Source organism: Eptatretus burgeri, chromosome 13 (assembly GCF_056783735.1).
Source record: "Eptatretus burgeri isolate ZD-2024b chromosome 13, Ebu_testis_v1, whole genome shotgun sequence".
NCBI classification, from domain to species: Eukaryota; Metazoa; Chordata; class Myxini; order Myxiniformes; family Myxinidae; genus Eptatretus; species Eptatretus burgeri.
In genome coordinates this window covers 62,933,808-62,951,328 of record NC_140973.1, presented here as the reverse complement: position 1 = coordinate 62,951,328, position 17,521 = coordinate 62,933,808, and the positions used below count along the sequence as shown (strand labels likewise).

At 41.0% G+C, this 17,521-nt stretch overlaps 1 protein-coding gene across 7 annotated transcripts in view; it reads left to right on the top strand.

Annotated features, from left to right (window-relative positions):
• Positions 1-17,521, top strand: part of BLTP1 (bridge-like lipid transfer protein family member 1) — a 357,046-nt gene that overhangs the window by 151,505 nt on the left and 188,020 nt on the right. For all 7 annotated transcript variants that reach the window (XM_085852760.1, XM_085852755.1, XM_085852759.1 and 4 more), the window contains exons 31-37: positions 1-141; positions 3,705-3,825; positions 4,709-4,831; positions 13,180-13,310; positions 13,448-13,635; positions 13,743-13,940; positions 15,023-15,195. The exon at positions 1-141 is cut by the window's left edge and continues 36 nt beyond it. In XM_085852760.1, coding sequence (XP_085708886.1) covers positions 1-141; positions 3,705-3,825; positions 4,709-4,831; positions 13,180-13,310; positions 13,448-13,635; positions 13,743-13,940; positions 15,023-15,195 — 1,075 coding nt within the window. The remainder of the gene's footprint in view (positions 142-3,704; positions 3,826-4,708; positions 4,832-13,179; positions 13,311-13,447; positions 13,636-13,742; positions 13,941-15,022; positions 15,196-17,521) is intronic.

Sequence of the window (17,521 nt, the reverse complement as noted above, 5' to 3'; positions counted from 1 at the left end):
GACCGGCGCGGGTCGGCCGGAGAAAAGCTCTGAGTGGCCGAAGGACTCGGATGGTACGCACAGGCAGACTGCAGTCGTGGTGGAGGTGCGCGGTGTTGTCAACGTTATGTGCACACCTTTGTTGGCGGAGGCCTTGGACAGGTGCGGTTTTGCAAACCAAAAATAATTATACAATTCATTATATTTACAATGTATTTGAAGTGAAAGTGACTCGGTATGTGCAAGCTTATTTAATTGTTTCATAGCATAGATTGACCATATTAAATCTTGCAAATAAAACTTTAGATGTTTGAACATCCCACCATGAAGAAAGCTCAACTGATGACTCCATCGATGTAGTTAAGAGGTTTACCCACCGACTATGAATGGGAATGGTGTTGCGCTGGTGGAACTCTTGACTCGTGTTGGTCATTATCTAGTCTGCAAGCAGTCTCGTCCCTTCCTAACATGGGTGGTTGAGCTTCCTTCTGCCATTGTAATAACAGAAGTTAAAGAAAGGGAAAACCTTTTTGACCACACCCCTACCCTCCCCCAATTCTCCCCCCTGCAGCGCCTTCAGAAAGGATTCACACCCTTCGACTTTTCTCACATTTTGTTGTGTTACAGCCTGAATTTAAAATTGATTAAATGTAATTTTTTTTGTCACTGATCTACACAAAACACCCCATAATGTCAGTGAAAACATGTTTTTAGAAACTTTTAAAAAATGATTAAAAATGAAAAGCTGAAATGTCTTGAGTCAATAAGTGTTTAACCCCTTTGCTCTGACATTCCAAATTGAGCTCAGGTGCATCAATTTTCCTTTGATCATCCTTGAGATGGCTCTACAACGTGATTGGAGTCGACCTGTGGCCAATTGAATTGTTTGGACATCATTTAGAAAGAAACACACCTTTCTATATAAGGTCCCACAGTTGACGGTGCATGTCAGAGCAGAAACTCCACCATGAAGTCCAAGGAAAGGTCCGTAAAACTCCAAGATAAAATTGAGGAGGTCTAGAATCTAGATCTTTGGAAGGTTATAAAACAATTTCTTGAGGTTTGAAAGTTCCCAAGAGCATAGCGAGCTCCATCATTAGGAAATGGAAAGAACATAGAACTACCCTGACTTTTCCTAGAGCTGGCCATCCAACCAAACTGAGCAACTGGGCAAGAAGGACCTTGGTCAGGGAGGTGATGAAGAACCCAGTCATCACTCTGACAGAACTACAGAGTTCCTTGGCTGAGATGGGAGAACCTACCGGAAAGACAACAGTCTGCAGCACTTCACAAATCTAAGCTTTATGGGAGGTTGGTTGGATGCAAGCCACTCCTGAGAAAAGGCACATGACTTCATGCCTGGAGTTTGTAACAAGGCAAGTGAAAGACTGAGATCATGAAGCAAAATATTCTGTGGACTGATGAGTTGAAAATTGAACTCTTTATCTTAAATGCAAAGCATTATGTCTGGTGGAAACTAAGCACAGCTCATCACCCACCTAACACCAATACATCCCCACAGTGCAGCATAGTGGTGGCAGCATTTTGCTATTGGGATGATTTTCAACAGCAGGGACTGGGAGACTTGTAAGGGTAGAGGGAACAATTAATGGAGCCAAATACAGGCAAATCCTTGAGGAGAACCTAACTCAGAGTGCAAACGGCCTTAGATTGCGGTGAAGTTTTATGTTCCAACAGGACAATGACTCCAAGCATACAGCCAAGCAACACTGGATTGGCTTCAGAACAAGAACATGAAAGTCCTTGAGTGGCCTGGCCAAAGCCCAGACTTGAATCTCATTGAGAATCTGTTGAAAGACTTGAAAATTGCTGTTCTCAGATGCTCCCCATCCAACTTGACAGAGCTTGAGTAAATCTGCAAGGAAGAATGGGAGAAAATCCCCAAATCCAGATGTGCAAAGCTGATGCACACATACCCAAGAAGACTCGAAGCTGTAACCGCTGCCAAAGGCACTTCTACAAAGTATTGCCTCAGGGGGTTGTATACTTATTGACGCAAGACATTTCAGCTTTTTATTTTTAATTAATTTATAAAAACTCAAAACGCATGTTTTCACCTTGTCATTATGGGGTATTTTGTGTAGATTGGTGGCAAAAAATTTAAATTCAATCCAACATAAATTCAGGCTGTAACGTAACAAAATGTGACAAAAGTCGAGGGGTGTGAATACTTTCTGAAAGCACTGTGTACTTGTTTGGGTTGTAGTTCAATTCAATATCAGCCCAACAAATGTTCATAGCCTTGGTATCAAGACACTGCATATCAAACAATCATTTGCTGTTTGAATCCAAACGAAGAAGTGTAGCTTGATGAAGACTGGTCGCTCTTGACACGGCTAAACAATGGCATTTACAGACCATCTCCCGCAATGTCCCACAGATCTTTTAACACCCTTTTACCAATCCAGATGAAATTTTTAGAAATAAAGAAGCATTTGCAATTGACCCTTAAAAATTGTACACCTTCATAATCTTATCAAACAACAAACCCCCCAGAGACGATTGAATTATTCCTGGAACTCGCCGAATTTGAAGAAGGTCGACAGCGTTCCTCCGGTTCAACATTACGCATCAGCAAAGTACTTGCTTCATGGATATTTACCCTGCACGGCTTTTGTAAAAGTGAAATTTTCACTTTGACAAAATTTTCACTTTTACAAATTACTCATCAAATCGTAAAATTTTCACTCGTTGTTGAACATTTCCCATTTAATTTATCGGTCATACATTTGAGTTCCATCGAGTTGTCAGGACATGTTGGCAACACAGAGGACCACCAAGTTTTATTTTTTTGTAAATTTAAAGCCAACATTTTGACGAGAGTCCTAATCTCCCACCTGGAGTTCACGTGAAGCCGACTAGAGCAGCCCGGTAATGTTCCCTCATCTGGTGCCACCAGGAGCCATTATTGGCTCAGTCGACACGCAATACGATCATCGAATGGAATTGCACTGCATTTGAGATAAGTGCCTCTTATTTGCCACCCATTAATGAAATTTCTTGAAACTCGAGATGGAACAGTTATGCCACGCGATTGAACACTTTAGTTTCAGGTTGGACTGTTATAATTGTGGAGAAGTATTTCTTTTGTTTTCTAATAAGAGCAGCAGTTTCTTGCTGCTGTGATGTCATTGTGTCAGAAGCCATCAAGGTTTTCCTCTCTGCGATGCTCCCAGAAAACTGCCACCATTAAAGAAATGACATTTCAAACATCTCCAACAGTGATTGTTGTCAAAAATAACAACATGGTATTTAACTGCTTTCCTCACCCACCCCCACCCCCCATTACCATCAAGATGTACAGGTTACACTCAATCAACCCAACCCCCATTCAATATATTCCCCACTTCCTCCACCACCACCCTTGCCACTTCCTCCACCTGCCACATAAAACTCAACTTCTCCGACCTTAAGTTTGGACGTGTTGAAATCAAAACCTGCAGATAACTTTTTGTTTTTGGTCAAAGTGAATTGTACTGATTTCACACAATGCAATTTGATGCTCTTATCCCATAAATGTCCCAATGTCCTTCAGGTTGAAATGTTTGTACTGCAACCCAGTTGCAGTTTCCTTCTGCCTTGTATAAAGCAGAAATACAAATTCCATTTGGTTGTGACCACTGAATAAGTTCTCCACTTCGACCTCCTCATTCCATGTAGGTGCAATTTTGGACAGTTTGTCTATGTCTGCTTGTCTCCTTTAGGTATACACAGGCCTTGGTGCACCACATGAGCACTATGCATGCCGGTACCGTGCTGGATAACCTGCACTGCAGCTCTGTGAAGGCAGCACTTCAGCAAAGCAAAGCCTTGCTTTCCGAAACGGTACAAGTTTTTTAGATTTTTATTTTTCTCCATTATGTTGAGCTTCACGTCGCAGTCCTTGGTTTGCTTCCTGGCTATTAAAATGCTGATTTTAGGTCGAGGACCTGTGTCGTGCACATACAATTTTTCTGGTTCACCAGTGCATTCCAGAGAATTTTTTTGACCATTCAACTGAGCTAACTCTAAACCTTAAACATTTTCTGTTATTGAATGTAAATATTGTTCTGGCTATGGTTCTTCCAAACGTAACATCCAAAATGAATCCATGTTGTGAAATAATGTCCCTTGTATTGCTGTTCTTTGGCTCATGAAAATAGATTAGAGACCCTCTATTCCAACAAGTGCTGGGAGTAGGTGGATGGGATAGGACGGGTGGTGGCGGGCTGCTAAATGGAGAGCAATAACCTCTATCAAAGGAGGTGTGGAGGAGAAAAGGAGAAGGAAGTTTAAAGCAGGATTGCTTTCAGGGGAGGGGAGGGAAGGGGAATCTATGAGACTCCAAGGTTTGTCTGAGCTCATGTTGCTGGTATCCCAAATTCACATCCCATCTCCCTGTTTGGCTTGTTCATCGTCTCCTTGTACAAGCTCCTCCTTGAGCCTTGGCATGTGTGAAGGCTGTGTGGTTTATGAGTATTGTCTTGGGTCTCGGGTTTATGAGGACTGTCATCCTCCATAACTTCTGCCGTTTTTAAAATGTTTTTGTCTGGTTGTTCATGTTTCAGAATTCCATTGAAGTTCCAAAATGAATGCTTTCAGTTACAGAAGCATACTTGCCCCTAAGTGTGTTGGCTATTTGGATGACTGTCTGTCTGGATAATGAGGGGTTTTTTTCCACCTTCTCCCAACCCTTCCCTGCCTTCCTTCTCAATCCCCCACCCACTAGGGTTCAACCAAAGTGGAGATGAAGGGAAAGACAGAGGGAAAGACTGGTTTAGCAAACAATGGGAAAGGCAAAGAGTGGGGAAATAAAATGAAGACAACTCAGGTGTCTGTCTGTATCCCAAAGGTGAGTTTACTGCTCACTTTGATGAATTAGTGAAATATTCTTTTTTTTTTTATCCCTCCATTGATTATGGTGATGATTTAGTAATAATAATATTAACTTGAGGGCTGCATTTGCGAGAAGCGAATATGTATTTGGCAACATCATGAACTTTGACCCCTACTGATCTCAGAAGATATAGATCACAGAAGATATAGGTGAATAAAAAAATAAATAAAGACCAAAATATAATTTTTGTAGGCCCTGTTGTGACCTATCACAAAATATCAGTGGCTCACCTGTATCTTTCCATGGGGCGAAGATATGGGGCAAAATGTGTTTATGACCTCTTGTGTGACCTTGACCTTAACCTTGAGAATTTCAAGGTCAAAAGTTGTACTGCACTTCCTTGACCTTGTCCCATTTCAAAGACAAAATTGTTTGTGCTCCTAGAGAAAAACGCTAGGAGGAGTTTTGGGGAAAAGGATGTGTGGGAAAAATAAATAAAGAACTAGAGGGGGAGCACTCGGGAGAGTGCAAAACCTCCGCCGCCAATACTGCTGGGTCACTTAAGTGAACCTGATATCCTATTCATTGTAGGTCAAAACAGATCAGACTCTACTGAACCACGATTGAATAAACTAAACTAGATCGACGCGCATGTAGAAATGCCCCAAAAAAAAAATCGAAATTTTTTTGAAAAAAAAGTTGCAAATTTTTTTTTCCTCTAACAATTTTTTTTTGGGGGGGGGGGTTGGAAATCACTTAAAACATGTAGAAATGCAAAAACAAAAATCAAATATTTTTCAAATAAAATCGAAATTTTTTTGAAAAAAAGTTGCAAAATTTTCGGGTTTTTTTTTTTTTTTGGACCAAGTCCAAAATCTAATGGCATGATCCTTGGACCATACCTAATTCCTCCACCAAGTTTCGTTGAAATCCGTCAGGCAGTTTTTCCGTAATACTGTTCACAAACAAACAAACAGACGGGTGAAAACAGTAACCTCCATCCATCCTCGATGGCGGAGGTTAATAAAGAATAATAATAATAACCAGTAATAACAATGTATTTGGCATGGAATTGACAAATACAATAAGAATTCCAGTAATAACAATGTATTTGGCATGGAATTGCCAAATACAGTAATAACAACTAGAAGCGCGCGCTTTATAACTGCAAGCAGTTATGGCCGGATACCAAGTTGCCCCGCTTTTGAAACAACCCCACTTTCATCGGACACCTGACCCGTGACGTTATCTTTATTAAATTGAATTCAGAATGGGTAGTTGATCACATCTTTAAAGTTTCGCATTCATCGGATAAGGTTTTATTATTTTTAAAATTCATTTTGGCTGTGAGACCATTTGACTGATGATGAAATTTTCAACCAATATTCCCCATGCCGAGTCGAACATACTTAAAAAAAAAATTCTCTGAAAGCACTTAATCTATCCATGTGAAGAAAATAAACTTTTAAGAATACAAGATAAAATTTTGTTTATAATAAGACTTAAACCGACCCAAAGATGACTATGCCCTTCCTGCTCTATCAATACCATTCCAACGATGTGGCCCATAATAATGTAGTGTATTAATCGAGTATGATGTGTGACTAAAAGGTAGAAATAAGTTATCTTGTGATTTAGTGAAATGAGTGTGGATGTCATGGACTGCTGTAAAGCAAGATGAAAAGACTTGTGGAAGAAGATTGTTAATATGCTTGTCCATAAATATCCCTGTATGTAATTCATTAATGTCAGCAAGTGTCACTGTAATATGGATACAAACAAACACGACATAATAGTGACCAAAGCTTTTCGTGCTGCACTCCTCAGGGTAAAAATAGCAGCAAGTGAAGAAGGAAGTGAAGGCGTGTGCTTTATACGCAGGTCTCAATAAGGTAGCGCTGATTGGTTCAGCCGTAATGACGTCACGGTTAATCCGAACACCCATTGGTCGGCTCATCATCTTCACCTCGAGCTCCCAATTGGCTGGAGCAGAGTTCGCCGATGATTCACGTTTGCAACCACATCCTGGAGAGAGGGGGATGGGTTTCCCCGAGGCCCATTCACCATTTGTTACCGTACTTCCCTTGATCTTTCCATGCTGAAAGAGACACAGAGATCGTACAAATTCCTTTTGACGACATAGTATTGGATCGGTGGTAAGGTTGAAGGTTGCTTCCAACATACATAAATTAAACGAACTCCGACCTCGGTTCAATATCCTGAATATATCTGCATTGTACTGATCTGCACAGATAGGGTTGGCAACCAGGTGCTGTGCAATGGCAGATGAAGCAGGTACAGTGGCCGGTGGTTGCTCGATATTTCTACATGCTCGCACTGGTTGTGTTCTCACCCTCACAATCTTTCTTCGAATCGCCAAAGGGACGTGTTTGATCCGATCAAATGGTGAATGGATCTTAGGGGAGGCCCCTCGAACTCTCTCCATGATGTGGTTGCAAACGTGAATCATTGGCGAACTCTGCTCCAGCCAATGGGAGCTCAAAGTGAAGATGAGCCGACCAATGGGTGTTCGGATTAACCGTGACGTCATTACGGTTGAACCAATCAGTGTTGACCTTATTGAGACCTGCGTATAAAGCACACACACCTTCACTTCCTTCTTCACTTGCTGCGATTTTTACTCTGAGGAGTGCAGCACGAAAAGCTTCGGTCACTATTATGTCATGTTTGTTTGTATCCATATTAAAGTTCTGTAGTACCAAACAAGTGTCACTGTGTTGAGTTTGGTGAAAAAAGGTGCAGTGTGATCCTGTGGATGAGAAAGAGTCCATATCCTTATAGCACGCTTTTGAATAACTGAGAGTTAGTGGAGCTGATTGTTACGAGAGCGTGCCCAGACAATGTTACTATAGTTCAGGTAAGGGAGAATTAAGCTATTATACAGGGAGAATAAAGTACAAGGTGGAAGAAAGGTACGAAGCTAAGACGGTACGCCCGTGTTTTGAGAAACAATCTTAGCAGTCGATGAAATGTGATTGGTCCATCTTCGTTTGTCATCCAAGGTAACACCTAAACATTTTGTCAAATGAACAAAAGTAATGGGTTCATTGTAAATATAGATTGAAGAAATGGTGTCAGACAGAGATTTGATGGATTTTCGAATGAACATTGTCACACTCTCACTTTGTCTCTCTGAAAGGACTATCTGGAACCCCCCCCCCCCCTGCCCATCTACTTTCTCAACAATTCTTTTGAAGAACTCCTTTCATTCAAGCTTCTGGATCTCACTATCTGCCATGATCTTTCCTGGGAAAGCCATATTTCCAAGCTGGCCTCCAAAGCCATTAGTTGACTGGGAATTCTCTATCGTGCAAAGTCCTTCCTTGGCACACCTGAGCTCCTGACCCATACAAAGCTTTCATCCGCAGCTTGATAGAGTACTGCTCTCCCCTCTGGGCTGGTGTTCCTGCCTTTCACCTTTCTTGGCTTCACGCTGTGGAAACCAAGGCATTTAGGATCATTGGTATCTCCCTCGATGAGGCTGTCTTTGGGGTCTCTCTCTCTCTATCTCATACCGCAGGCAGGTCGGTGGTCTCTTTCTGTCTTCTACCATCCATCTTCTGTCTAGCCTCGCCCCCCATGCTCTGTCTGAGATGTGCCCCCCCCATATTTCCGTAGGGTGCTCAAGGTCTGCCGGCAACCCTCTTCTGGTAAAACTACCAAAATCAAGAATCACTGGTCACCTTAACTCTTTCATTCCTCTCTTTTCCCACCTTTGGAACAAACCTCCTCACTCTCTTCAATCTCACTCTTCCCTCCAGGTCTTCAAAACAGCTGTTCACTACCACCTCTTATCTTCCACTCTCCAAAACCACGATCTTTTCTACCCCGCTAATCCACCCCAAACCCATCTCCTTCAAATTCCCTGCTGTCCTAACTGAAACTCCCTGTCATGTAAGAACCTGAAAGTCCCTGTGGTGTCCATCTTGTTTACCCTGTGTACCCTGCCCCATCCCTCTCCCTTCCATTGATCTCATGTCTCTGTTCCCCAATGTTTTTTTCCTCCCTCTCCTGCCCCTCTTGTATGTTGCTCCCCTTTCTGTGCGTTTCTGTGTGTTGGCTCTCACACGAGCCTTGACAGTGTATACAAAACCCCCCAAAACATGCACTTGGTATTATTTGGATTTACAGAGTTCGTTCGATTTACACCAGGATTAAACGTTCATGAGCTCACGATTAATAGTACTGATCAATGAGTCATTACTAGGATTGGAATTGATAGTTGTATCACCAGCAAAGAGAAAAATAGATAATAATGAAGAACATGTATGTAGATCGTTAACGTATAATAGGAAAAGAAGAGGTCCAAGTATAGATCCTTGGGGAACTCCATGGCTGATAGATCTCCGTGAAGAATTAGAGCTTTTAACAACTTTAAGTTGTTGCCTATTAGTTAGATCGTCTTTAAACCATTGAAGAGCACAACCTCTAACACCATAAAAATCAAGTTTGGAGAGAAGAATATTTTGATCATTCGTATCAAAGGCTTTGGACAAGTCAATGAAAACACCAGCGGTATGCAATCTGTCGGAGAGGGAAGTTGAAATTAATTATGTCATATGATTAAGAGCCATATCTGTAGAGTGCTTACTATGAAAGCCAAACTGCGGATCAAAAATGTTAAATTTGGAGAGAAATTTGGTTCGACAGTTATAAACAAGTCTCTCAAAAATTTGAGAAAAACATGGGAGAATAGATATGGGTCTATAATTGTGAATGACCTGACAATCGCTACTTTTTAAAATGGGAGTAACTTTAGCAACCTTCAGATTCAGAGGAACAGAACCAATATATGGGCTAAGGGATGAGAAATAAAAGATATGACAGATTTTATCACAGAAGAACGAATTTCATCAAAGCCACAACGAGTGGCACTATCGAGCTTCCTGCCAATCTCAATGATTTCAAAATAATTTGTTGGTACAAGGAAAAAAGATGATGTGTTGGAGTTGTGCAAATAGTCCCTGAAGTGCATGTTAGTTGATGAGATTTTATTTGTTAGTGATGCACCAATGTTTGTAAAATATGAATTTAAGGAATTGGCAATAGCTCGAAGAGTGGAGAAAACCTCCTGCCCATTGGAGCAATTTTCCAGAATATCTGCTTTCTTCCCTTTGCCAATAATTTTATTAATATTACACCAAGTATTCTTCATGTTATTTTTATTCATATTAAAGCTTTTGATGTAATAATTTTTTTGGCAAGTTGGATAGTAGCGGTTAATAGATTACTGTAACTCTTATAATGTCACCCATTATTCTCAGAAGGATTATGTAAGAACTGCTGATACAGCCTATTTTTGTAATTACAGGAGCTTTGTAATGGACTAAGTGAGACATGGATGATTCGTCTTTCCTCTTCCACTCCTTTGAGAAATAAGTGGGAAATGGCGATTGTAAGAGTTAGTGAGAAGAGAAAGAAGAGTATCATAAGTAGAGTTAACTTGATGAGATTTATAGACTCCCCCCAATCCATGGACTTGATATCTGCAATAAAAGAACTCAAGGTGTTATCGTTGAAATCCTGAGTGACATAACTCTTTTGAACAGAAGTCAAATTGGGAAAGCATGAAGGAGGAATCTGGAATAGAGGTAAATGATCAGATGTGTCAGTATTGAGAATACCTGCATAAATATCATCATTGTTATTGGTCAGTATATTATCAATCATGGTCGTACTTTGAGGGGTAATGTGAGTTGACTGACAAAATTCTCAGGGTTTCGTCCTCTAATTGACCAATCAGACAAGTGGTTGCTGAGAGAAAAAAAAATTTAAGAAAATAATAGAGCAAAAATATGAAGAGTAATACAAAGAATAATAAAAAAAAACATTAATATTAAACGGAACAAAAACAAGGGGGCACCAGTCTGTAAGGCTTTAGTACCCAAATAATAATTGTTTATTAATTAACCTCTGCCATCTTCGAAGATGGATGGAGGTTACTGTTTTCATCCCTTTCTGTTTGTTTGTTTGTTTGTTTGTGAACAGTATTACGGAAAAAACTCCTCGACGGATTTCGACGAAACTTGGTGGGGGGGGGGTTAGGTATGGTCCAAGGATCATCCCATTAAATTTTGGACTTGGTCCCCCCCCCCCAAAAGAAATTGTTCGAGAATTTTTTTTTTTTACATTTCTGCATGTTTTAAGTGATTTCCAACCCCCCCAAAAAAATTGTTACCCCCCCCCAAAAAAATAGAGAATTTTTTTTGCATTTCTACATGTTTTAAGTGATTTCCAACCCCCCCAAAATTGATAGACAAAAATTTTTTTTCTCTAAAAAAAATAAAAAAATAAATAAATATATATAAATATATATATATATATATATATATGTGTGTATGTATATATATATATATATATATATATATATATATATATATATATATATATATATATATATGTCAGCACTGTTGACATCATATTTAATGAATAAGATACAAGGTTCACTTGAGTGACCCAGCAGTATTGGCGGCGGAGGTTGTGCATTCTCCCGAGTGCTCCCCCTCTAGTTTTGTCCTTGCTGTGCAGAAAAGTTGTATGTTCTTCCTCTTGTTGGTTGGTCAATGTTGTTCAGTAACTTCAAAGTGAAGCAAATCCACATGTTGTGGTTAATGCTTCATGCCCTGAAGGCAACTTAGGATTTGATATCAATTTTAAAATAAGTTTATCCTGTCTTGTTTGGGCTGTCAATATTAATAAGTTTGGTCTCGAGCTTAGACGGTTGTGAAATGTTGCCTTACACACTGCGGAATGAGCTACGGATGGCTTTGTGATGGGCAGAGGGTTAGGGGGGAGTACAGTGGAGGTGATTGAAAAAAACAAATAAATTAATTAATAATAAGGACAGAAACAAAACTTTTTTTTGTAATCTACAAGTCCTGCCTGAAAAATGATTTCAGTCGATTTTTCAGGAAAACAGTTGTTTAGTGACAGACACCTTTGTTTCAACTCCAGCGCATTCCTGTGCTATTTAAATTGAAACACTAGGGGGTGCTTCCTTGATGGACAATTAAAGTTTCTCCTTTGAGAAACCAGCATTTTTTTGGGTTTTTATTACCCACAACAGATTGTTGAAGTTTTAAAATGGCTTTAGCTGTGACAAACCCTGTGGATATAAGGATAATTTAAAAATCGATATGGATTGTATTCTTCTCGACTGTGGATGAACTTATTTCATCTAACCTCATGCTCAATTGCAACATTATTGTCCCATCACTCTTACTGGGTTTCTTCACTCTGTTATTTGATGAAAACCGGTGTTAGGAGGAGACCTTTTATCAATGGCTGTCCCACATTTGTGCTTTACTGACTCTATAGATGTGAGTCTTGCATTTAGGAAGGCAAAATAATCTCTTTCATATCTGGCCAATCGGGTCGAATCTTCAATTGTAGCGCAGCTCCTCCAAAGTTAGCAGAGCATCAGTAGAGACCAGATATTTGAGCAAATGTAGCTGATTTCAAAATCAACAGTTCAGTATTTTGATGAGCAACACGTCCAGCAAGTGAATAACACTGCCATGTATAATGGTGGCAGCAAATGTGGAGTCGCCTTTTCTTCTTTTTTGTCCCCTCCATTGTGAAGGTCATTAAGGTTATCCTGCACTTCTTGTTACATTACCATATGCGTATATGGTCAACTTTAACCTTCACTGGTTCACATCCATCTGTTCCACCCCACCCACAAACTGTGTGTGTGTGTGTGTGTGTGTGTGTGTGTGTGTGTGTGTGTGTGTGTGTGTGTGTGTGTGTGTGTGTGTGTGTGTGTGTGTGTGTGTGTGTGTGTGTGTGTGTGTGTGTGTGTGTGTGTGTGTGTGTGTGTGTGTGTGTGTGTGTGTGTGTGTGTGTGTGTGTGTGTGTGCGCGCGCACGTGCGTGCGCATCACACACACACCACACATTGCCAAACCGTATTGCTGATCTGCAAATTTCAGGTGGTTTGACCTTTTCTTTCACCAAGAAACGTATTTATATGACAATGGCCTCACAGCACACGACGCTTTGCCCCTCTTTGACATCACTTCACATTCGTTGCCACTTCCACTGCACAAACCTCCAGAAATCTGTTATTCTTTTATGATAATCTGGAACATGAAGTGATGGTCAGCCTTGAACCACCCTTGTTCACACACCTTTTAAGACATTTTTAGTCTGGAAATGTGAGTTGGCACTTTGTTCTGCTTTGAAAACAATCGGTTTCAGTCGACTTGCATTCTTGGTCCTGTTTTTCATTTCTTTCTTTCTTTTGTTTTTTTTTCTCTTATTATGTTAATGAATTATTTTGTTGCATAAGGACTCAATGACTCTCTATCCCTCTGCCTGACTTTCTCTGGTATTCTCTTTTAGGTAAATATTTGTCTTTTGCAAGCTTTGATAGAGGAATCTGCAGGACCCAGCTCCATCATGCAAGCCTCACCTTGCATGTCCCTCTTGTGTCTAAGCTTCCATTCTTTGTCTTGCCAACTCCTAATGAACAGGTCTGACATTGGGACACAATGCTGGGGTAACACTTTTACATTGAGTTAAAACAAACGCCATTGGCGTACCTTCGATCATCTGTTCACCAACATTTTACTTTAAACGGTCTCTCTTGGGTGTGATGGCACATTTGCAGATGTGTTTTGGATGAAGGTGGCCGCTCAGGAGGGACAATGGACAGCACGTCTGGTCAGGCGAGTCGACTTCAGCCCCAGTGCACTGGATCTTTACGCAGCACCACTGCTGCCGACTGGCCCCGTGAAGTCGCTGCTCGGCTCACCATGAGACGCGCTCATGGCCAGCTACGTGGCCTACTAGTTCACGGTGAGTGACATTGCCCACAGCTTGATTTGGTTTCTCATGCAGGCGCACACAGATGTACACACATACACGCATGCACACATTCTAAAAACTCAATTTTACATTCTCAGGCCAAGAACTGGAAAACAACTTTGTCACCGCAATCCCGGCGGACAAGTCTCGCGTGCTGTTTGTCATGGACGATGCCGAATCGTCACCGAGTGAAATGTGCATCCACGAGTGCTCGGCCAAACCACACTCGGCCACATCTGCAAATGCTTGGGGGTGGATTATGTTTGAGTGTGGTATTGAGGACGTCATGGTGAAAGGTGAACGCTTTACATTGTTTGTACTCTGGTGCAGCTTAACTTTTTCAGCATTGTAGCTGTCATTGGCATCACAATTGTAACTGCGTAGCAACTAGTGCACCAACCAGCTGGTGCACCATTTTACTTCATTTAAAATGCAATACCAGCATCGCATTTAACCACCACTTTTGAAATGGTTTATCTGTTGGTTATCATACCACATAGATAACATTTAGTGTCACTCATCATCAATTGATAAATTACTTTTGTGACCTTAGCCTGATTGCTGAAAAGTTTGAAATAATTATTTTTCTATTTTGTTTTTCTTCAAAAAATTTTCTGGACCAAGCAAATGGCTTTCTGCAGTTCTTTTTAAATGTTATTATTAATATTATTTTTTAATTACTCTGTCTCGTTTCACCGATGTCTTCACAGCGGGGAAACTGGTTTTGGCTTAAATTGTGATTAATTGTGATCAATAGTTTGGTGATGTAACAAAAAATGAATGGAGCATTTCACCTCATCTTGTCATTTGGCCCTCTAGTTCATACTTTTCCTCCACCTTCAGTCTGGAAAAACCAATGTTACAGATCGCTGGTATCAAAAGCTTCTGCTGTGTCTTGCCTGCCACCTTGCGCACAAATCTGTATATTGCAAATATTTTGAAAGCGATCAAAAATAGACTTTTGATCCCCCCCCCCCCCAAACGTCGCTCCATGAATCTGCTCTCCTTGAGTTCATAAACTTTTTGATTTGTAGAACAGCAGGCAGTATATTGTAACAAGGTATATTATTGCTAAAATGAGTGGTTTTTGAGATTTATTTCAATAAGATGATAGGAAAACCAATAACTCAATTGCTTTTGCAATCTAATCCAAAATCTTCTCAAGGGCTTCAATTTAATGAGGAGGTCAACAACCTTGCTTGTCTTTATCATGCTAGCTTGATAACATGTTTTTCTTTTGTAAGATAGCGCATTGCAGGGTTGTCCTTTTTCATTTTCTCTCTCTCACCTGCACGATTTCACAGTATCAGTTGTTTGGAGAACTTCCGAGGTTGAGGATCGTTTCGCCGATAACTTGACTCTGATGCCTGTCCCGCAGGTGGAATGCAGAAAGGGGTGTTGCCAGGGTTCTGTCTCGGTGCCGAGCGTGCCGGCGGCCTTTCCAACTCGGCTACTGGAAGTGGATACAGCACCGAGGACTCGGACGCGACTCCACGACCCGAAGAACACGAGACTCTGTTCTGGGGCTCGTCTTCGAGTTCCGATGATCAGGTGACCCCAGAACTACGAGTGGATGGAAAGGTCTTGGTCTTAAGCGTATGGGAGAATATGAAAGGAAATTTTATTTGCTTTTCATTGATGAATTTTATGTTCCAAGTCAATTGGACATTCCATAAGCAAACTAAATTGGTTTCATGTATGATCAGCTGGTGGCCAGAAATGGTGGTGCCTGATGGTGATAATGTAAGAGGTTGTGATTTAAAATCTGGCTGAAGGCAGTGGTGTTGAGAACGTGGTCACTTGGTTTCATGGCACCGTAGTCAATGTGGCAATGGCTGTCATTGCCGTAGTGGTGGAGGTAGTTGTAGTAGTGGGAGTAGTTGTCGTCCCATTCTGTAGTTTGTGTTTTTCTGGAGTCCCATTGACTAAGTCACCGGAGGCATTATGCTTTTGCTTTGTCTGTCCATCCGTGCTAATTACCTTCGCATTCTGCGAAAGGTTATGTTTTGGTCGCTGTGTATTTATTTATTTGTGAATATGTGTGTTTGTTTGTTATTCGCATAACTCAGAAAGTATTAAACCGAATTGCATGAAATTTGGTGGGATGATTCGTGAGTATCCAATGACGATTTGATTAGATTTTGGGAGCGATCGGGTCAAAGGTCAAGGTCATGAAAAGGTCAAAAACACTTTTGAGCATAACTTCCTTCATAATACACCTATCGACATGCAACCACTGCCATATTGTTCCATGACGAGATACCTTTCGGATGTGTAGTGTCGGATTTGACGTAACGTCATCGGAAGTGCGTCTAAATGACGTCACAAGATGACGTAAATTTTCAATTTTCGATCTCTTCAGTTTTGATCATACCGTTTTGTCGGACTTAAGGCCCGGTCACACCTTGACGTTTTAGCCAGCGATGGCAACGTATTAAAATGTATGTAAAACGCTGGCTGACGTTGAACTTTTGATGTTTTTTTTTTAAGATTCGGACGTATTCATAACAAGTTGGTCGTATGCATAACATATTAGTAATGGACACAGAACGTTTCGTTGTGTTACAGATAACTTATACCAACGAATGCTGACCTGTTGTCGGCCTACACAACCGATGCCCAACAATAGTCTAACTTCGGCATAGCGCGTTGCACGCATCGCCGACGATGTCGTGACGTAGCCTATTAAAAGGCTGACGCACAACGATTCGAATCATAACTGCCGTAGAAATGGAAGTGTCAACATCGCGATCACACCTTGGCGATCTTGCCAGCGTATGCCGACCTAAGAAAAATGTGTCTAAAACGTTGGGGCACGTCAAATACGGTATGAGTAAGTTTGGTATACGTGAGTACAACGCTAAAGGCCCGGTCACACCTTGACGTTTTAGCCAGCGATGGCAACGTATTAAAATGTATGTAAAACGCTGGCTTACGTTGAACTTTTGATGTTTTTTTTTTAAGATTCGGACGTATTCATAACGAGTTGGTCGTATGCATAACATATTAGTAATGGACACAGAACGTTTCGTTGTGTTATAGATAACTTATACCAACGAATGCTGAACCTGTTGTTGGCCTACACAACCTATGCCCAACGATAGTCTAACTTCGGCATAGCGCGTTGCACGCATCGCCGACGATGTCGTGACGTAGCCTATTAAAAGGCTGACGCACAATGATTCGAATCATAACTGCCGTAGAAATGGAAGTGACAACATCGCGGTCACACCTTGGCGATCTTGCCAGCGTATGACGACCTAAGAAAAATGTGTCTAAAACGTTGGGGGCACGTCAAATACGGTATGAGTAAGTTTGGTATACGTGAGTAGAACGCTAAAGTACGCTATCATACGTCATAGTAAGTAGAGTACGTCAAGAAATTTTAAACATGTTCAAAATTTTACGACGTACTCGGCGTATGACACACGTTCCGCATGCGATGGGGATAAGTTTTACACACGATATGCGGACGCTTACACACGTCCACAAAGGCTACTTATAAGCTACTCATAAGTCGAAACACGTCGCGGTAATGTCTTTTTTACGTGAAACTTATTTCTAACTTATGTTTGACGTGCTTTGAACCAATTCTTTACGTAGTCCCAACACACATCGACGTATGTAGACGTATTCCAATGACGTCTTCCGGTCGACAAAAAAAAAAAATGAATGTGTTTCTAGCTTACAACTGCCATATAAAGACGTGTTCCCAGCGGTTTTGGGAATTGGTATGTAAAAATGCTGCTCATAAAAGGGGAACCCAACAGTGTTTTCGAGTCCTTTTTGAGTCGATGTCCATGTCAGCAGTATCAGTATCAGTATTAGTATTAGTAGTAGTTTGTTCATGTTGGCAGTAGTAGGTGAGTGTGAGGGG